The sequence below is a fragment of the Acartia tonsa genome, chromosome 13 (genome assembly GCF_053477335.1).
Source record: "Acartia tonsa isolate MP-2025a chromosome 13, ASM5347733v1, whole genome shotgun sequence".
NCBI classification, from domain to species: Eukaryota; Metazoa; Arthropoda; class Copepoda; order Calanoida; family Acartiidae; genus Acartia; species Acartia tonsa.
This window is the reverse complement of record NC_137272.1, coordinates 13,816,206-13,839,503: the sequence shown is the minus strand read 5'-3', so window position 1 is coordinate 13,839,503 and position 23,298 is coordinate 13,816,206. Positions and strand designations below refer to the sequence as shown.

The following is a 23,298-nucleotide window of genomic DNA, read 5'->3' as shown; positions in this document are numbered from 1 at the left end:
AACGTGAGAGTTGTGATCACAATTGGCGTAACATTTGTACTCTTTGGCGTCAATGCGTATTTTCAGATATCCATTACTCGCTATCTCAAATCACTTGCCCCTTGTCTCCACCTCCCTTCTCCATTCCCTATTCTCTGCCTCTAAAAAGAGATGGGGGGTTGAGAGGAGTAAAAAAGAGTATGGGGGCCCCCATACTCTTTTTTTGGGGGGGCTGTGTATTCTCATTTTAAGCTATTTAAAAACTCCTCTCTGATATAAAGATTACCCCCCAAAAGTTTTAATTTTCAAGCCCCCCCCCCCCCAAATAAAAAAGCTGTTACAAATGTTACTAATACTGCGGTACTACTGTATATAATCATTCAATGTTTAGACAAAATGAATAAAAAACTGAAATGCCTCTATTTTTCTGCCATTATCATGTCAGCAGCCGGTGAAATTTATTACAATGAAGAGTGTTATCAAGAAATCAGGAATTTCTTGAGAATTCAATAGAGTTTTGTAGCGAAACCATTCTATAAGTCTTGTGTAAATGGAGAAAGTCTCTTAAAAAATACATGTGACATCATAAAATGAGTGACTATCCATCTCTTTTTTAGGGGGGTTCTATCCCATTTCTTCTCTCATCTCTATCATTTTTATGACGTCAAATTGAGCGACATTCTCCATTTACGTAGAGATATACAGGAATATAGAGAAATAGAAAGAAAACAGACTTACATACATAATCCAGAGAGACAGACATTGTTACAGACTTACATACATAATCCAAAGAGACAGACATAGTTACAGACTTACATTCATAATCCAGAGAGACAGACATAGTTACAGACATACAGACATAATCCAGAGAGACAAACATAGTTACAGACTTACATACATAATCCAGAGAGACAGACATAGTTACAGACATAGAGACATAATCCAGAGAGACAGACATAGTTACAGACATAGAGACATAATCCAGAGAGACAGACATAGTTACAGACTTACAGACATAATCCAAAGAGACAAACATAGTTACGGACATAATCCAGAGAGACAGACATAGTTACAGACATACATACATAATCCAGAGAGACAGGCATAGTTACAGACTTACATACATAATCCAGAGAGACAGACATAGTTACAGACTTACAGACATAATCCAAAGAGACAAACATAGTTACAGACATAATCCAAAGAGACATACATAGTTACAGACTTACATACATAATCCAGAGAGACAGACATAGTTACAGACATACAGACATAATCCAGAGAAGCAAACATAGTTACAGACTTACATACATAATCCAGAGAGACAGACATAGTTACAGACATACAGACATAATCCAGAGAGACAGACATAGTTACAGACATAGTTACAGACTTACATACATAATCCAGAGAGACAGACATAGTTACAAACATACAGACATAATCCAGAGAAACAGACATAGTTACAGACATAGAGACATAATCCAGAGAGACAGACATAGTTACAGACATACATACATAATCCAGAGAGACAGACATAATCCAGAGAGACAAACATAGTTACAGACTTACATACATAATCCAGAGAGACAGACATAGTTACAGACATACAGACATAATCCAGAGAGACAGACATAGTTACAGACATAGTTACAGACTTACATACATAATCCAGAGAGACAGACATAGTTACATACATACAGACATAATCCAGAGAAACAGACATAGTTACAGACATAGAGACATAATCCAGAGAGACAGACATAGTTACAGACATACATACATAATCCAGAGAGACAGACATAATCCAGAGAGACAAACATAGTTACAGACTTACATACATAATCCAGAGAGACAGACATAGTTACAGACATACAGACATAATCCAGAGAGACAGACATAGTTACAGACATAGTTACAGACTTACATACATAATCCAGAGAGACAGACATAGTTACATACATACAGACATAATCCAGAGAAACAGACATAGTTACAGACATAGAGACATAATCCAGAGAGACAGACATAGTTACAGACATACACACATAATCCAGAGAGACAGACATAGTTACAGACTTACATACATAATTCAGAGAAACAGACATAGTTACAGACTTACACACATAATCCAGAGAGACAGACATAGTTACAGACTTACATACATAATCCAGAAAGACAGACATAGTTACAGACTTACATACATACAGTCATAGTACAAAGAGACAGAGAGCTATATCCTTATACTAAAGTAACAGGATGTCTGTGTGTCTGTGTATATGTGTGTCTGTGTGTCTGTACCGAAGGATCTCGCTAACCGCTGAACCGATCGGGTTCTCCTTAACAGGGTAGCTTCTCATAGGTCCCGGGAAGGTTTATAACTATTTTTTTGGGGGGTGGGACACCCCCAACCCCCCCAAAAAATGTAAAATCCCCCCCCCCCAAAAAAAAAATTTTAAATTTTTTTAACTAAAATTAGAATAAGAAATTGGGTTATTAAATTTGACTCTCTCCTCCTCAAGTACATACATAATCCAGAGAGACAGACATAGTTACATACATACAGACATAATCCAGAGAAACAGACATAGTTACAGACATACAGACATAATCCAGAGAGACAGACATAGTTACAGACATACATAATTCAGAGAGACAGACATAGTTACAGACTTACATACATAATTCAGAGAAACAGACATAGTTACAGACTTACACACATAATCCAGAGAGACAGACATAGTTACAGACTTACATACATAATCCAGAAAGACAGACATAGTTACAGACTTACATACATACAGTCATAGTACAAAGAGACAGAGAGCTATATCCTTATACTAAAGTAACAGGATGTCTGTGTGTCTGTGTATATGTGTGTCTGTGTGTCTGTACCGAAGGATCTCGCTAACCGCTGAACCGATCGGGTTCTCCTTAACAGGGTAGCTTCTCATAGGTCCCGGGAAGGTTTATAACTATTTTTTTGGGGGGTGGGACACCCCCAACCCCCCCAAAAAATGTAAAATCCCCCCCCCCAAAAAAAAAAAATTTTAAATTTTTTTAACTAAAATTAAAATAAGAAATTGGGTTATTAAATTTGACTCTCTCCTCCTCAAGTGCCCCTAGGGGCCTCTAGGGGCGTAGCCGCTAGTCCTTATACTAAAGTAACAGGATGTCTGTGTGTTTGTATGTCTGTACCGAAGGATCTTGCTATACGCTGAACCGATCGGGTTCTCCTTAACAGGGTAGATTCTCATGGGTCCCGGAAAGGTTTATAACTATTTTTGGGGAGGGTACCACGAACCTCCCAAGAAAAATAACAAAAAATTGAATTTTTTTTTTAATATCTGGGAGACTTCAATGTAAAGAGGTATCGTAACATAAAGAATTATCGTAGAGACATTAACAAACAAAAACATTTAAAGTGCCACTAGAGGCCTCTAGGGGCGTAGCCGCTAGTTAATAATATATAAAAATAAACAGAGTTACATAAAGACATATGCTATACCGACATAATCCAGAGTTACAGAAATAAAGAGTTGCCTACAGACAAAGACAGCTGAAAATGTGTGAATTCAAAAGAAATAATTAAAAAGGAAATATGGTTTAGTTAGGTAATTCATTTCATTAATCAATTTTAGTAGTACAGCTACTCTGTAAAAGTTTTTTGTCAGTTCGTTACTTCATTTGAAGAAGACTAACCAAATCAAAGTTGTTTAACAACCTATCTATAATACAAGGTAGCTTGATGTTTTTCCGTCTGTCCGTCCGTCCGTCTGTCCCTTAAGATATCGATAACCACTAAACCAATTGGATGTGTGTGTGTAGCCACTAAAATGTAGATGATGAAGTGGAGTGGACGAAGAACTTTGCAACCTCTGATGTTCTGAAGTTGGTAGATGCACCGCGGACAGGCTTCTTCTCGGCATCCCAAACCCAAACCAATTGGATTCTACTCTTCAGTAAATATACCTACTGGACCTGTGGTAGTTTTAGGCTATTTTCTTGAATGGTAGGACACCCCCAATCTCCTAAGAAACTAAAAAAAATTCCTCCCCCATTTTTTAAAATAATTATTTTTTTTTTTTTTTTTGGGGGGGGGGGGCTTTATAACCACATATACGGTGAACAACCTGGTTTTTTTGTCACAGAGTAATTTGACAAACAATAACCTTTTTGAAAATAGCTACAACTTTACAAAAATTCTATATAGGAAGGTTGACTTCCCCTTACCTCATACGGCGATGCCGCTAGTTATACATTTATCATCATCATTATACTAAAGTAACAGGATGTCTGTTTGTCTGTGTGTTTGTGTGTCTGTATGTTTGTACCGAAGGATCTCGCTAACCACTGAACAGATCAGGTTCTCCTTAACAGGGTAGCTTGTCATATGTCCCGGTAAGGTTTATAACTATTTTGAGGGAGGGTACCACCACCTTCCCAAGAGAAATCACCCCTAGAAAAAAATTACCACACCCAAAATTTAAAAAAAAAAAAATTTTTCACTAAAAATAAAAAAAGTGGGAGGGAGCACCTACCCCCTCCCCTCCAAAAAAAATAAAATTTACCCCTTACCCCCAAATCTTTTTCTTTTCAAATCTAAAATAATAAATTGGGTTATCAGATTTGACTCTCCCCTCCTCAAGTGCCCCTAGAGGCCTCTAGGGGGCGTAGCCGCTAGTAACGAATACATTGTTCAATTGTACAATAATTACTAAATTTCTAAACAGGCAATGCGAACATCCAAATTCAACCTGAATGTATCTATAATCAATAATACAAAGTAGTACGATGTCTGTCTGTCTGTCTGTCCGTCCGTCCGTCCGTCCGTCCGTCCGTCTGAAGCTTAAGATCTTGGTAACCACTGAACCGATCGGATTCTACTCTTGAGGGTATATACCTATTGGTCCTGTGGTGGATTTAAGCTATTTTCTTGGGGGGTGGGACACCCCTAACCCCCACAAAAATAAAAAAATCCCCCCCCCCGATTTTTTTTTTTTTTTTTTTTTTTTGATGAAGTATAATTAGGTATATAGTTTTAAGAAGATGAAGATCCTAATTTTTTTTTTTTTTGATGATGTATAATTATAATATGATGAAGATGAAGATCCATCACATGTACTACATTTATTTTTTAATTACCTCTTGGGGCAAAGCCCCTAGAGGCTAGGGGCGAAGCCGCTAGTCTATTATACAAAGTAGAACGATGTCTGTCTGTCTGTCTGTTTGTTTGTTTGTTTGTTTGTTTGTAGCAAAGGATCTCGCTAACCGCTGAACCGATTGGGTTCTCCTTTACAGGGTAGCTTCTCATAGGTCCCGGGAAGGTTTATAACTTTTTTCTCGGAGGATGGGACACCCCCAACCCCCCAAAAAATGAAAAATACCCCCCCCCCCTCCAAAAAAAAATTCCTTTCAAATCTAAAATACGAAAATTAGTTTGATGAAACCTCTTCGGGCAAAGCCCCTAGAGGCTAGGGGCGAAGCCGCTAGTGTAATACAAAGTAGAACGATGTCTGTCCACCTTTTTATCTGTATTTCCGTCTTCCTGTCCGTCTGTCTGTCTTTACTTCTGCCTGTCCGTGTGTCTGTCTGTCAGAACCTTAATATCTCGGTAACCGCTAAACTGTTTGGGCTCTACTCTTTATGGAATATACCTACTGGTCTTTTGTGGCGGATTTCAGTTGGTAACACTGTTAACGTTAACTAGGATTTTATCTGTTTCAGACGGTGGAAATCAGAAAATTCAGCACGACCACTAGCAAATTTGAAGGCTTACAGTAAGCTATTGTTCTATACAATACAACTTGTGTTATATAAAGTAGTAAGGTTTTTGTTTACTTTAGATCTCCCAAACCGATTATTTCTTCATTTCTGGTCAGTATGGTAAAACAACTGTAGTACTTTCCCTCAAAGGGTCTATAAAGCAGTGAACCCCTTCCCTTATTTTTAAAACAAATAAAAAATTTATGTCAAACCCCATGGGTACCATAACTTTGCACTGATACCTAGTACTCAAGATGCTGTTATAATCCTTTGGGTACCACAGTAATTTACAGTCCCCAATGTCTAATAAGATGCTGTTATATAACATAAAAACTACCCCCTCCTTATTTTAATTTTTTTTCAAAATTAATCGGGGGGGGGGGGGGTTCAATGCTCCAGTCTTCACATGTAAGCAAGCACTATAAGAGGTGGGGGCCTTTCTGTGCTCGATGGCCACCCTGAGGTAAAGATTCACTTCACTCTTGGGGCTAAGTTACACTTCAAAACCAGGATTGGCAGATGTACCTCAGCCGCGGCGAAACCTCTGTTAGGATGTTTAGAATTTTCAGATGATTTTAGAATTAATAACAGTTGAATTCTCTGAAGCTAACAGGTGGCTGCCACGCGGCTGCCGAGCCCAACTTGAAAGACCGTCCGTTAATTATTAAAGATAAAATTCAGAGGTGGATTCTTAAAAAACAAGGATGACAACATCCATAAAAGCGAAGCACTGAAACGGTAGGACAAACAAACATTAACACTTGTATAGTGTCAGAACTTAATAATCATCATATAAATGTATAAGAGTCAAAGCAAAATTGTAAGTAAATATGTTGAAAAACTGCTTGATTCAGGATAATGTTTATGGACATACTTACATTTTTAGGACTTGATTATAGAGTTGCTTTGCTTATTACATTATACTTTGTTGTCCCAGGAATCAATATACTAAAAATCAGATCAATCGTATGATTAGATCACATAAAAATTTGTTGTTAAAAAAGTAAAAAAATCAACATGTTTAAAATGGACGTACGGACATTTTGGTGATGATTATAGAGTTGCTACGCTTTCTAAATCGTACCTAACTATTAAAGGAATCACCATGCAAAATTTGAAATCGATAGGACAATTCTAACATGCCTAAATTAACGAAAAAAGCTATCCGTTACGGACGGACGGACGTACGGACCGACCCTAATTATAGAAAAGCTTCGCTTTTAAAAATTTGCCCCACTTATCGATTAGGGGGGCAAAATTTTTTCAGGAAAAATCCACCAAAATCACATTAAGAATCTACAAAAATTAAACAAAATCATAGAAGGGTTGATAATATAAGATTTTATTTAATTTTTTTAGATTTTTTATGTGATTTTGGAGGATTTTTCAAGAAAACAATTTTGCCCCACTAAGCGATTAGTGGGGCAAATTTTTTTTAAGAATCCACCTCAGGTAAACTTTGCTTTGTCACAAATGTAAATAATCGTCCCTGTTTTTCAGTCAATGTAACAGATTTTACTGTCAATACAAAATATTTTAATGGATTTCCGAAAGAACAAGTTGTAGGTAAATAATTTCACTTGTGGCTGCCAATCCAATCGCTGGATTATAACCAGTTCTGAGGTGGATTCTTAAAAACTTTGCCACACTAAATTTCCCCCACTAAATTGCCACACTATTTACCCTCACTATTATTCTCACTAATTTGCCCCAATAAATTGGAAAAATATGATTTCCATTCTTATTCTTAAAAATTAATTATGTAGTGAGGTTAAATAAAGAGCCATTGCCGCCTCAATTAGATATGGAATATTTTTTTTAATCCAAAAATTTCTTTAAGTATCGAATATTCAAATTAAGCCTAAAAAACATGTTTAAAAAAACCAAATACCAACAAATGAATAATTATTGAAAAAGCATAGTAATTATAATCAAATGTGATATCTCTGCCCATTATGCTTTCCTTTTCATCGTTTCCAATTAAAATCCTAAAATATATCTGTAAATTATAAAGTAATCTTTTTGTAGTAAATGTTTTAAACATTGTAAAATGGAGAAAGAGAGAGAGAGAGGGAGGGAAAGAGAGAGAGCGTGTATATTCTCTGTCTGCCCATGCACACATATACACATCGGTGCAACCAACCACACAAACAGACACTCAAAGGGGCAGTTGCACGAAATGCATTTGAACTAAACAATTCAATTGACCCTGCTTGGGCCTTATTAGGTGTAGAATAACGGAAATGGTCACATGGTCTTCCTCATCAACTATTAAGACAATAGATAGATTGTTAATATGTACACATGAATGATATATTTGATGCATACAAAAAAACTTATTTTTGGGTGTGTCATGTGTCACAGTGCCTTCGAAGGTGCTTTGACTTTAGTGTCAGAACCTAAATTGGGACATAGTGCATTTCATTACCCTAGGTTAGGTAACTTCATTACACTTTTCAATAAAATCTAAAATGCAGCGGTTTTTGAGGAAATTAGATTTAAAAATTTCAAGTTTAATTTTCATCCACTAGGAGTTACCGCATATTCATGACAAGAAAAGCAAAGATTATTTATTCAAAATTTTGAACAACTTTGCTTTTATAAAGTCAGTCATAAAACCTCTCTATATATAATTTATTCAAGGCTGAATTTCCGTGACCTTAGCAAAGCAATTGATAAAAATGGCCATTAATTAACTCACTTCAGGAGTAGTTTTATGAAGAACTTTATAAAAGCAAAGTTGTTCAAAATTTTAAATAAATAATCTTTGCGTTTCTTGTCATGATTATGCGGTAAATCCTAGTGGGTGAAAATTGAACTTGAAATTTTCAAATTTAATTTTCTCAAAAACCGCTGCATTTTAGATTTTGTTGAAAAGTGAAATGAAGTTACCTAACCTAGGGTAATAAAATGCACTATGTCCCAATTTAGGTTCTGACACAAAAGTCAAAGCACCTTCATTTGCACTGTGGTGTGTGCGTTTGTTTTTTCTAAAACATAAAATGTGAAATTTTACGTGCAATAAATGCCGCATCTACTTTCAATCAAAAGTTCTGACCTAAAAAATGTTCAAAATTACAAAACAGTGAGGATTTTGGCTCTCAGTGAGGCAAAATAGTCCCCAATAAATTATCCTCACTAAGCCATTAAGCCTCACTATTTTTTAGTGAGGCAAAAGTTTTTTAAGAATCCACCTCTAAGTCATACTGAAAAATTATGTATTTTAACAATAAAATGAAAATCATTTATTGGCACAAGGGCGAATAAAATTGGAATTAACCTTATTATAATTCATAACAGTTATTTCTATTTAACCTTTAGCATTTAATCTTCATTAAAAAAAGCAATTTCTTTACATTAAGGGTCGTCCGTATTGGACAGCTTTTATCGTTAATTAAGAGATGTTGGTATCGTGCTATCAATTTCAAACCTGAAATCATTACCTGAAAGTCCATACGTTAATTTTAAACCTGTTTATTTTTAGCTATATTTGTGTTTTGAAACAATAATTGTAAAAGTCTAATTTGTGAACTTTGATATACTGCTATCCTTTTTTTCAGCTGTTCATAAACTGATAAGATATCCCCTGTTGAGTTGTTTAAAATACGATTCTCCACAATTAATAGAAGTAATACGGTAAGTTTCTTTTCCATTCAACAAGGGTCTTAATAACAAGTAACACCAAACATACAATTAACTCTTTGGATGCTCAACCTTTAACTAGAAGTCTTGTATACTCTTAACTTTGCTTGATAATGGGTTGCGCCTGATTTGGGCTAGGGCATTTACCCTTACTCTAACTTTTAATGTAGCGAATATAGCTTAGCATTAGCTAGTGGTGTTCTCGGTAAATCATATTATGGTGATATTATATGTTTAGAAAGCTTTGCTAAAGATATCATAAAAACTGTTATTCTAGGAAAGATTTTCTGGATAGAAATAACAAAAACCTACCATTGAATATTTCAATTTCTAAAGAGGAATTTTTAAGGTTAGTACTATTTAGTAGTGAAGCAACACTATTATTAACTTCAGTCTGTCTGTTAATCTGTAAAGATATGGGGGAATTTTGATTTTCTCGTCTATTATTCTAAGCTTCAGATAATACTATATATTCTTTACATTAATGTATAGTATCAATCCGTACATTATAGGAAAAAAACCTCATTACGATACAAGGAAGTTTTCAATACTGTATTGGGTATTAGATAATGTACTGTGGAGTAACATGTAGTACTAAATAATGTATTTGTCTGTAGAGTATTATCCAATACGCTCTTGGGAATAAAATTCAATATGGTAGAAGTAAGTTTTTAATACTCTCCTTTGCAATTTTTGATATCCTCTATCATAATTTTTGATACGCTGTACAGTATGAAACTGTTTTACTTTGAATGAAAGATCAGTTTATAATATATGGTTATTATATGTACATATACATTTTGTTATATCAACAAACATACCAAGCAGAGCAATAAAACATTAATTTAAATGTAAATTTAGTAAAAAAATGACTTTAAAGATGTTTAGGACTAAACATTATCCTTAAAAATAAAAACTATGGTCAGTCATAATTACAAAAAAACAAAACTATAAATCTGAGCATAAATAGTAACATTTCATCTTTGTCTAAAACAACCAAGCATTGAAACACTTCCATGAGATGTGTGCACGAATGGTGTCTGTTTCAATTATTCTTTACAGTACAGATTCGTACCCTAGAACGTATGAATAGTTACTATTTCAATAAACCATTCTCTTGCGTATTGTCTGATACGCTACAGCGTATGAAATAGTACTAAATCAAGAAACATTTCTACAGCGTATTTTCCGATACCCTACAACGTATAAAATATTACTATTTTTATAAACTTTTCTACAGCGTATTCTATAGTACCCTAGAGCGTATCAATCGATACTAAAAAAATGTATGGGTTCTGTATAGTAATAATTATTGTGTTATATAGTATTACATAGTGTTATATATTAATTATATAGTTGTAGCGTACTTACGGTTCCAATACTCTCCAGAGTATCAATTGATACTAAATAAAAAAATTTTTTTTAACAGTGTACTTCGAAATGTCCATCTGTCCTACATTTTCATGATTTTCTCAACTCCCTTTCAAGATAGACGGTTAAAACATTCAGGGATTAAATACTTTCATATTCTGCATACTTTTATAAAGTTTTATCAAGATTTGCTTATTGGTTGGGGTGCTAGTTCGATTCCTAGATTTTTAAGTTTTCATGATTTTCTTTACTCCTATTCAAGACAGACGGCTGATATTCATAGGGATTACATAAGTTAACAATTTTCATATCCCCACAAAGTTTCATTAAGATTTGCTAATTGGTTGAGGTGCTAGATCGATTCTTAGATTTTCAAGTTATAAATCTTACTAGGTTTCGTAATTTTTTTAGTTTATTGTTTTTTTAATGAAACTGCAACATAGTTCATTTTCGCCAGATATCAATCCATAATTTTTGTGCTTCGCTACTTATGGATGTTGTCAACATTGTTTTTCTCTTAAATCTATACTTGATGACCAATGAATTTCTGCCCTTTAAATCACTTTGTCCGTATTTCCATATATGATTTTATGTGCTTCAATATTTATGGATTTTGTCATCCTTGTTTTTACTCCAATTATGATGTGCTGAAAATGGATTGCCTATTTCTTCCCTAATTTCCAAAGTTGTACAGCAGATAACCCATTTAATGCAAACGCTATTTTTAGCTACTCCGGTCAAAGGGAAAAGCGATATAATGTATAAACGATTTATACATTATACATTCAAAATTTAAATTTTTTAAATTTTGATTTTCTTGGAAGTTTGTAGCTTTTTTAGCTAGTAGTAAATATTGAGATAGGACGCGGAAGCTAGGTACACTTTCGGAAACTAAAATTAAGTACATCCCAATTATCGTATTTAATAAAGTAGTAGGTTTTTTTTGTCTGTAGCGAAGGATCTCACTAACCGCTGAACCGATATGATTCTCCTTAACAGTGAGCCTTCTTATACGTCCTTAGATGGTTTTAGGCTATTTCATAATTATAAATAAGTCTGGGTATGGTTTTAGGCTATTTCTGCCCTTCCATATGCTAGAAGTGCAGCCGCTATACATTGATTGACCTTTTATGTTTCAAAGGTTATAGGCCTTCCAAATTCAGAGCCGTTAGATTCGCTCAGCCGATCTTGGGATCATAAAGTAGGGATAAAAACTTTGTAAAAAGTTTGTAATGATTCTATTGCTATTTTAGTTTTGAAATTTGCGAAATAAATTGTTTTCTTGTATCGCTTTGAACCTGATCAATATCTGGTGGATCAGAACTTGTTCTCAGCCATAATAAAATATTATGTTTAGCATTGTATTATATCCAGTTTTCTATGAATATAAAAGTGTACAATCATAAGATTAAAACCAGTTTTTTAGCCCATGCCTTCCGCATCTCGGGGCTAAAGAAATGGTTTTAATCTTAAATTGTACATTTTTATATCCGCGGAAAGCTGTTTATAGTACAATGCGAGAAATAACTATTCTTTTGCAGTGATCCAACAAGATTTGGTGATTCACAAGCATTAGATGTAGACAATCATATATTTAAAGGAAAATTAAAAGGTAATCATTCGATTGGGTAAGGAGTGTTTGCAACTAGAGAGAGAGGGGACAATGGGCTGTCCCCAAAGTTTTACTATAACGTTTTCTTACTTTTAGACCATAGACGTCCAAGGGGGGGGGTAAAGTGGGGATTACCCCCCTTCCCATTTTAAATTTACCGTGCAGTAGGCACCCCCAACCATTTAGGAGGGGGTATTTACCCCCCCCCCCCCAACAATTTTGGGGGGGGTAAATACCCCCCCAAAATTCTAAAATAAAAAATCTTAAGAAAAAAAGTTTTTGCGCGCTTAGCGCGCATTTTTAATAATAAATATTTAATAAAATTTAAATTACCCCCCCAAAAATTTTACCCCGGGGGTAAATTTTGGGAGGGGTAAACAAAATTTACCCCTGCCAACAGATTTCACCCGCACGCAAATTTTACCCCTAGGGTAAAAATTTTTTTTTTTGGGGGGGGGTAAAAAAAATTTGCGGCACGCTTTGCGCGCAATTTGACCCACCACTAAAAACGAATTACCCCCCCTTAAAAAAATTTTACCCTCCCACCAAAAAAAAGCTTGGACGCCCAGGGAGTAAGGGAGGGGACAATGGACTATTAATTCAATTTAAGAGTTATCAAAGAAAGGCCATGAAATCCATATTAATTCAATAAATTATGAGGAAATTTTAAAGGGATTGTTAATTGAATAATTGATTTCCATAGCGTCATGTAAAGTGAAATCACAACTTATTTTTGATGAAATATATTGAGGTTTTATGGTGTGATTTTTATATTACAAGATTATTGGACCCGGCCAGCTGCTAGCTGGCTGGGCAAGAATATGACTGCCCCTTTTTATTCTGTTTATTTCCCTTGCCCCCACCTCCCTTCTCCCCGTCTGCTACATTACAAACTAACACAACAAGTAGTTATTTCCCTTGCCCCAACCTCCCTTCTCTCTTCTCCCCGTCTGCTACATTCAAAACTAACACAATGAGTAGTTATTTCCCTTGCCCCCACCTCCCACCTCCCTTCTCCCCGTCTGCTATATTTAAAACAAACACAACGAGTAGCGGCATTTCATGCACTAGTACCCAAACTCAGTCAGAAACTGCTAAATTCCTGCACATTCCCTTTAAGCCAGTACCCAAAGTCTGAGACTCCTAAAAATTGAATATTCGATCCATTGTCCCCTCCCTTACTCCCTGTTGAACGCCCCTGTTTGGGACATATACTGAATTTGGATTGGTTGGTTTATTAAGTTGAGTGTTCAAACGTTCCAACCACTAATTTTAATCTACAGGAGAATTAATTTTGTGTGTCATTATTGGGGATGTACATCAATTTATCGGCCAATGGCTTATCCCTTTAGATCTCTGGTTTGCAGCACTGGAGAGTTCACAAAGCTCCAGTGATAGTGATATGTTCGATTCTCGGCCCAAACATCATCATAACTAAAGAGTTGTACCACCTGCTACTATATCCAGTGATAACTATATCAGATGCTCGACAGTATTAGATAACAGGCACAACTCATTACCATGGACCGTTAAGACTTCCGGGCAAAGGTTGTGCAAACAAAGGGTTGGAAATTTGTAATAGTTGGGATTTTAGTAATTTTTTAATCTAACAATAGCAGAACGAGCTAGTAAAGTTTTAAAATATTTTTAGATGGATTTTTCATAGAAGCGGGAGGCTATGATTTTGAAGACCAGTCTACTTCTCTTTATTTTGAATTAAAATACAACTGGACGGTAAGCTTGTTTATTAATATCTTGGAAAAGGCTGATATTCATAGGCATGCCTGAGGGGGGGGGGGGCATCAAAACTCGCTTAAATTGAAATTTCGCGCCCACTTAAGGTTTAGATACCCCTGTGAAATCTCTGTGCACGCCATTTTGAAATAGTAGCTGCGCCCCAAGCATCTTTATGACGTAACACGGTGTAGAGCTTAGTTTTTTTGAGGTGGGCTTTTTTTTCTATTGGAGAATACTCTTGGGATGGTGGTGATACCCTCTCCCAAAATAGATATACACCTTTTTTGGACCTATATTGTATAGAAGGTTCAGACAAACTTCAAAAAATTTAAGGATTATTATTAAACTTTCAGGGTCTTCTGGTTGAGCCATATCAGTACTACTATGAAAAAGGAATTCATAAACATAGAAACATAGCAAGGTAATTAAAAGCAAAGATTTTCTATAATTAGGATCGTTCCGTCCGTCCGGAACGGAAGTGATAGCTTTTTTCGTTAATTTAGGCATGTTAGAATTGTCCTATCGATTTAAAACTTTGCATGGTGATTCCTGTAGTAGTTAGGTACGATTTAGAAAGCGTAGCAACTCTATTATCGTTACCAGAATGTCCGTACAACCATTTTAAACAGGTTGACTTTTAACTATTTTAACAACAAATTTTTTATGTGATTTAATAATCCGATTGACCTGATTTTTGGAATACTGATTCCTAGGACAACAAAGTTCAATATTATCAGGGATAAGGGATGGGAAACGTAAGAAAAAATTATTCCAGGCCTATTTTCCAACTAGGCCTAAAAAACTAGTTTCGGGATGACGCAGTAGTTAGATTTGAAAACTATGAACAATGATGAAATAGCTATTATATGAATGCAAAGAAAAAAAGTATAGAATACAATTCAGGTAGTTGATTCCACCTAGCATAAAATATAATAAAAACTTTTCAAAGAACCAATATGTTAGTGGGTTTAAGTAGAATCCCGTTAAGATAGTCATTACTTCGCCACCCCCCCCCCCCCCATTTAAAAAAAAGTTTTTTTTGAGATGGTTAAATCTGATTTATTTTCAAACATTTTAAGGGGGGATCTACTTCACCCCAAAATTTGTATATAGAAATAAACACCGCTTTAGCCCCCCAGCTTTAATAAATAAATTAAGTAGAATTGAATAAGTACATGGGTAACATTCTATAAACTAATTGTTCCATAGCATACATATAAATTAAGAATTTAAAAAAAATAATTTTACGTTAAAAATTAACAGAAAAGGTTAATTAAGTGTGCAATAATTTTTACCAAAATTAATGAAATTTTTTTTTAACAAAACACAGTACACTTTTTATTTACATATTGAACTAGTTTTGTATTTGTAATCATTTAGGTGGGTTATCAATTCCACATGAAATATAACTTTTAAATTGTCTAAAGACATGAGTTTTTCACATTTTTGCTGAAGTATAAAATGTTGAATCCTACGCAGTCTTCAAAATACGATCTCTCTGTTTATGTTTTGCTATATAGACATTTATTAATGTGTAGATTTAATAATAAGTTGATGTGATTGAACATCATATATATTGTAGTCATTCTGATAGCAGAAAATTTCCATTGTTTTCATTCTAATAGCAGAAATTTATGTTTGCTTGAATTAATTTAGCCAATTAGGAACTGGGGGAAGCGTTGGTTATTAATTAATTGGTTAATGCTAAAAGCAAGTTTCAGGCTATTGGATATTAGCCTACAGCCAATAATGAACTGGCGAAAATGAGTTGATTTTATAGGCAAAAAAGAAAAGTTGCCCCATCACTTTAAAAAGGAGGCTGAGACCTAATTTTCGGTCAGGTTTCCCATCCCTTATCCCTGAATATTATAAGCGATGCATCTATTTCTATAATCAATTTCCAAAAATGTAAGTATGTCCTTAATTATTATCCTATATTTAAAAAGTTTTCAACAAATTTACTTACAATTTTCTCGACTTTTATACATTTATATTCTAATTTTAAGTGTTCAATGTTCGTTTGTTCTGCCGTTTCACAGCTTCGCTTTTATGGATGTTTTCATCCTTGTTTATATATGTTTAGTTCACGTGTATGTTTGGCAAGCACAGACTATCCATCATTATCTAAATATAAGTGAGTAATGTCTTCTCATTTTTGGACGCGTTGCTATTCTATATCAAGGGTATATCATTACATGTTCAAATATGTTGCCTAGAGACAGGATCCAACGCAAAACACAATGTGGAAATTTTGTACTACAAAGTGGATTTTTAAACAAGAACATTATAGAAAAAAAGCTATCTGTAACTCAAATTCAATTAGATAATAGAATATTTTTAGCTTCGCCCCTACTGGCATAAGGGGGAGAGATTCAAGTTCTTGAATATTTTTGTAGTGGCGATTGTAGATGTATCCTCCCCCCAAAGTAGTTGTTACCTTTCCTGGACTAATGAGAGGCTTCATTGCATATCGGTTCAGAGGGTAGCGAGATCGTTTGCTACATACAGAAAGTTAACCTATTACTTTCCTATAAAGACTAGCAACTGTGCATCGGGGGCTCTGTTGAAAGAGGTAAGGAAGGACAAAATAGCTTTAAACCATAAGTAAAATTTGAGATGAAGTAGCCTAAAACCATCTCCTCACCTGTATAATACTTTCCTTACGTGGAGAATCGGTTCAGTACAGTGCAGTGGCGTGCGGGGGGAGGATGGGGGAGGGGGCAGTGGAGGATGTCAACACCCCCATTAAAATAAAAGTTGGAAGGCCTACAGTTCACTTTTTAACCCTCTAATACCTTCACACCCCCTCTAGTGAATTGCTGTGCACGCAACTAGTTCTGTAGTTGTCGACATCCTAAGCTACAGTAAAAAAAACCTACTAATAATTATACTAAAGTAACAAGATGTTTGTTTGTCTGTGTGTCTGTATCGAAGGATCTTGCTAACCGCTAAACCGATCGGGTTCTCCTTAACAGAGTAGCTTCTTATAGGTCACTGGAAGGTTTATTACTATTTTGTGGGAGGGTACCACCATCCTCCCAAGAGAAATCGCCCCTAAACCCCCCCCCCCCAAAAAAAAAAAAGAATTATTTTATTTTTTTTACTAAAATTTAAAATGGCCTTTACGGGCATAGCTGCTAGTTTATTTCAAATGATATCGCAATGTCATCATTCTTATTTATCTTTAAGTTTTAATACTCAAGCCGTATATGATGAACCCTCCCCCGGAAGCATGGAATTCCAGTGTCTTCCCCTGTATTCACTTCTATTGGCGCTAGGAAACCCAACTGTTAATTATATGAGGTAAATAGATGGATAGATAGGGCAAGGATATCCAATGAGGGAGGGAGTAAAGGGGTGATTACTCCCCACCCCCTAAAAATGAATTTGGGGGTGCTAAAATTTTAAAAATTGAATTCCCTCCCCCCCAAAAAAAAATCAAAAAGCTTGGACGTCCTTGCTTATATGATATAATTTTTCCCCCCTTTTTTTTAACACACTTACCCCTGACAGAAATTTAAGAACTATTCCTGTGCTACGTATAGTTTAGGAGCTACGTGGTAAAATGTCCCAACTGACTTAAAACTTTTCAACCTTTATAACATTTTCCAACGTAGCTTCTATACTACAAATATCATGAATATAAAACATAAATTTCCAAAAATTAGAGTTTATGACAATTCTAACGGTATACATAAAATTTTTCTACTATTAACACAACCCGCGCAATTTGATTTTTAAAAATGTACGCATTTTTGCACACTCTTTAAATTGGTCATGATCTAATAATCTTCCAAAAATAGGTACTTTGGAAAAACCGGTTTTTTGGGCATAATTTGTTGAAAATCGCCAAACTTTTTTTTCTTGTACAAAATGTCCCAACCCAATGAAGAAATTAAGATATAAATTATTAACTTCTGTCAATGTCAAGTGGGTCAAATTAAGCAATATTTTTGTCCTATTAAAAAAAACCTGTATAATTAGGGTCGGTCTGTCCGTCCGTACGTACGTCCGTCCGAGACAAATAGCTTTTTTCGTTAATTTAGGCATGTTAGAATTGTCCCATCGATTTCAAACTTTGCATGGTGATTCCTTTAGTAGTTAGGTACGATTTAGAAAGCGTAGCAACTCTATAATCATTACAAGAATGTCCGTACGTTCATTTTAAACATGTTGATTTTTTACTTTTTTAACAACAAATTTTTATGGGATCTATTCATCCGATTGATCTGATTTTGTGTTGATTCCTGGGACAACAAAGTATAATGTTAAAGCGAAGCAACTCTATGATCAAGTCAAAAAAAGTATGTCCATGTCCAAATCCATAAACATTATCCTGTTTTCAAGCAGTTTTTCAACAAATTTACTTATAATTTTGCTTTGACTCTTATACATTTATATTCTGATTATTCAGTTCTGACACTATATAAGTGTTAATGTCCGTTTGTCCTACCGTTTCAGTGCTTGGCTTTTATGGATGTTGTCATCCTTTCTAAAATTAAGCAATACTTTTGTTCTATTTAAAACATTCTGTATGAACAAAAAAAAATCATTTAATTACAAACATTTGTCGTCATATTCTTGTGTTATCATTAATGCATGTTGCAACACTAAGCCTTTTTAGACGGGGTACAAGAAAGGTTACCAGTAACTTATTTTAAGGATTTCTTTCTCAATGTTTTTGAGTTCAAATGTTTATCTTCAATCATATTAATGTTTTCCAAAAAAATATTTAAAAATATTGAAACAAACAGTGAAAAACATTGATAAAATAAGATTTTTCCTTTTCAAATTTCCTAGGCTAGCCTAAGAAATTTGATAGAATTTGGCCCATTACATTTATTTGTTAATATATAATATAAAAGTTAGTATTTTTATCATTTAGTTTAGATATAGAGGGAGGAGAATTTCAAGTGCTGCAATCTATTCCATGGGATAAGGTACCTTATTAATTACCTCGTATGTGCAATAAGATATATAAGTTTTCCGGAATTTTTAAGGTAAGGGGGAGATTTGAAATCTGCATCAAATTTTGAGGGTTTTTTTTATAAAATTCGTTTTTTCTATAATTCTTTATCTAAAAGCGGAAATGCAATTTAAGTTAGTTAATTTTGGCATCTGTGATTGGTGGATTTAAAAAATCTGCGCTCTGATTGGATGGCGTACATCATTCAACCTATTAGAGCGCAGGTAGTTTAAAATCCACCTATCCTATTGGTCAAAATTAATTAACTTAAAATGCATTTCCGCTTTTAGATAAAGAATTATACAAAAAACGAATTTTATAAAAAATCCTTAAAATTTGATGCAGATTTCAAATCTCCCTCTAACATTAAAATTCGGGAAAACTTATATATCTTAATGCACAATGCTCCTGTAAAATAGGGTGTCCCAAAAAGAATTTTATTTGCATTAATAGTGGTCAAAATTTTATTGCATCAGAACTATGGCTTCATGGTACTTCTAGAAAAGGTCTTGAGGGAGAAATAATAAATATGATTGGACCAAACCAGGTAAGGCTCACTTCCTAGGAAAATGTTAGCGAGCCTTGAAGGGTAAGGGTCACTTTTCCCCTTTTTTACGTTCAAAATATCTCGCCCCTAGTCTAAGAAAATTTCCAAAAGCCTCTAAAAAATGGCAAATTCGAAAAAAAAACTTAAAAATGGTGGTTTTTCAATTTTGACCCCCATAAGGGGGAAAGTGAAAATTCGAAAAATTAATGAAGCTGAAATAGTGGACCAAGAACTTTATTTTTGGGTTCAATTGTCATCATTTCATTTGGGTGCTGGGTTTAGATAGTGTGTTTGTCAATATTCCCAAAATATGGCTTTTCTAGGACACCTTACTGTACATGACACATAACGTCAGAGGTGGATTTTTGAGTCAAGAATGCCGCGTTTTTTCGACATTTTTTAGACCTGTCGTCTTCCGTCAATCAATCATTATTATGAAAATGCCTCGTAGGATTTAAACAGAGTATACAACTATTTATTTAATTATTTTGCTTTTGTTGGTACGGCTTTTATAGAAGAAAAATAAATAATCTTAAATCCATTTTTGCTGTATATTAATTAATGCATCTTTTTAGAGCTTTATTAGACATTATACAAATGGCTAAAATAATAATTTTAAAATTTTGTATTTCTAAGTTGTATACTCTGTTTATATCCTACGAGGCATTTTCATAATAATGATTGATTGACGGAAGACGACAGGTCTAGAAAATGTCGAAAAAACGCGGCATTCTTGACTCAAAAACCCACACCAGGTCCAGCAAGTAAGGATATATGAGCTTCAGAGAAATGTATCCTTTTCTGTTCAATTTGAGTAAATTAAAATGCATAAGATACTGATCCTTTGATTGCATGATCTTTATCCGTCCTTACAGTAACGATTATGAGTTGTGCGTGCCGGTTTATTAGTACTATTTTGAACTTCAGACTTGTACAGAAAGTGATTACTAATTATGCTAAAAGCGCTGGCATGGGATAATTTTTTTTATTGCAATGGAAAAGTCTTTCCAGTATGGCTTCAAAACCGTTTAATATCCACTGGTTTAGAATCAGTTCTTAGTTATACTGAAAAATCAATTATAATATTGTATTACCGATAATATTAAAATTAAAAAAAAAACACATAAGATTAATAACAGTTTGTTAGCCCCTAGGTTTTAATAGTTTAACTTTTCATCTTAATATCCGCGGAAAGCTGTGTATAATACTAAACACTATTTACTTTAAAATATGTAAATTTCTGTGACACAAGGAAACTTTTCTAAAGCATATCTTTATTCTCATATAAGTTTAGTTTTAGTTTGGATTAAGAAGGCCCTACAACTTAACTACAAGCCAAGTCCCCAATAGGGATAGGACCCACTTAACCTTCAAAAAAAAATTTTTTTCATTTCCTTTTCAATTTTTAGGTTGATATACAAGTAATGAGTATAGAAAGCCATTTCTTAGGTAAGTACTTTTCCACTGGAATTAAACTGGTTTCCAAACTAAATTGGGTTAAATGTAAATCAGCCATGTCTATCTGTAGAAGCTTTTTTCAAAGAAGCCGCTCATAAGTAACAGAAAAACATAAGTAACAAAAAAAGACGCTGATATAAATCGTCCATAGATCTATAAAAAAATACCTAAAAAATAATTAATACCTAAAAGCCAAAAAAATTATTGTTTACTGACAGCTACACCCCGTAGAACCCCCTAGGCGCACTTAAAGGAAGGGGGGGGGGGCGGGTATAGTCGCCCCTTCACTATCATTTTAGTTTAAAATAGAAATAATAAGAAATAGTTGGGTAGAGGGGGGTGGTTGGATTTTTTTTCCAGGTGAGGGTAAAGGTATCCTCCCCAAAAATTGTAAACTTTCTCTGGACCTACAAGTTTATCTTATTAAGGAGGACCATATAAGTACAACAGTAAGGGATATCTTATGCTAAACACAGACACACAGATAGACAGACACTCATCCTATTAGATTTACTTAATAATACATTAATATAAATCCTTAATCTGATATTTGATAACATTTTCTTATCATTTTCCAGGGATTCGAACTGAAGGCTCTCTGGATGATTTGATCAAGTATTTGAGTGAAGAAGGATACAAACATTTTCCAAACGTTCATAAGGTAAATAGATGATTGAAAGAATGAAAATTTAATTAAGTAATCACTATACGAAACTAAGATATAACAAGGATGACAACATCCATAAAAGCCAAGCCCTGAAACGGTATGACATACTAACATTAACTTTTGTAGAGTGTCAGAACTGAATATACAAATATAGATATATAAGTTTTGACAAAACTATACGTAAATTTGTTTAAGGACATACTGACTTTTTTAGGACTTGATTATAGAGATGCTTTGCTTATAATATTGTATCTTAGTAGTAGCGAAGCTACTCTATAAATCACGTTGTCTGTCCGTCAGTCAGTAAGTGCGTATTGCTATGGGGGAAACGTGATTTTCTCGGCTCCTATTAAAGATTGACAACATTCCCATTATTAAGGAGCACAATTAATTAAAAAATTGTTGCTAAATAATTTTAAAAATCAACATGTTTAAAATGGACGTACGGACATTTTGGTAACGATTATAGAGTAGCTACGCTTTCTAAAGCGCACCTAACTACTAGAAGAATCATCTACTTAGCTGTGTTAATACAAGCAACACAATTGGTTGATTTTCAATGACCTAGTTGAGGGTCGGCACAAGGACACTGCGATGGGGAGATACAGCTATTTAACCCTTTCTCCCTCTAGTGTTTTACTCTAATATAAAATCTATTTTGGATCAGTAATTTTTGTCATAAATTCACTTGTCATAATAAATGTACACTTGTCATAAAAACATTTGTCATAAAGGTAAGTTTGGCATAAAAACATTTGTCATAAAGGTACATTTGTTATAAATTACATTTGTAATAAATGTAGGTTGTCATAAATTAAATTTGTCATTAACGTCCCTTTATGACAAATGTAATTTATGACAAACGTCCCTTTATGACAAATGTACCTTTATGACAAATGTACCTTTATGACAAATGTACCTTTATGACAAATGTACCTTCATGACAAATGTACCTTTATGACAAACGTAACTTTATGACAAGTGTACTTTAATGACAACTTTTTTTTATGACAAATGTATTTATGACAAGTGTACCTTTATGACAAATGTATTTGTGACAAATATGTTTATGACAAGTGTATTTATGACAATAATTACTGAGCCTCTTTTTTTAGGTGGGGGATGAATTTGTTTACAGAGACAAGAAAAGCAAGGAGGCAAAATCTATCAAATTAACAAATGAATTATTTGTTAGAAATGATATAGCTGTCAAAGCTGGACTTATATTGTAATTGTAATGGACAACGATGACAACATCCATAAAAGCAAAGCTCTGAAACGGTATGACAAACGGACATTAACACTTGTAGAGTGTCAGAACTGAATAAACTCAATATGAATAGATTAATATAAAAGTTGAAGATTTTAAGTAAAGGAGGATGTGCAAAATACCCATTTGGGCAGGGGGGGGGGGGTTTACTCGAGAACCCTTAGAGCTAGAGGGAGCTAATTATGGATTTAAGCTTCTATAGGGCCAAAGTTACTTTTAAAATAATTTTAAAAGTAACTTTGGCCCTATAGAAGCTTAAATCCAAAATTAGCTCCCTCTAGCT

The 23,298-nt window shown here is 34.3% G+C and overlaps 1 protein-coding gene across 1 annotated transcript; it reads left to right on the top strand.

Annotated features, from left to right (window-relative positions):
- Positions 1-367: 367 nt before the first annotated feature.
- LOC145304389 (uncharacterized) lies at positions 368-23,155 on the top strand. The gene is made up of 15 exons (XM_080146269.1): positions 368-473; positions 3,579-3,593; positions 5,707-5,759; positions 7,246-7,311; positions 9,306-9,381; positions 9,665-9,736; positions 12,300-12,370; positions 14,022-14,104; positions 14,461-14,528; positions 16,191-16,241; positions 17,297-17,410; positions 18,993-19,047; positions 21,030-21,069; positions 21,657-21,739; positions 22,861-23,155. The coding sequence occupies exons 1-15, from the start codon at positions 376-378 to the stop codon at positions 22,975-22,977; spliced, it is 1,062 nt and encodes a 353-aa protein (XP_080002395.1). The 5' UTR covers positions 368-375; the 3' UTR covers positions 22,978-23,155.
- Positions 23,156-23,298: the final 143 nt, after the last annotated feature.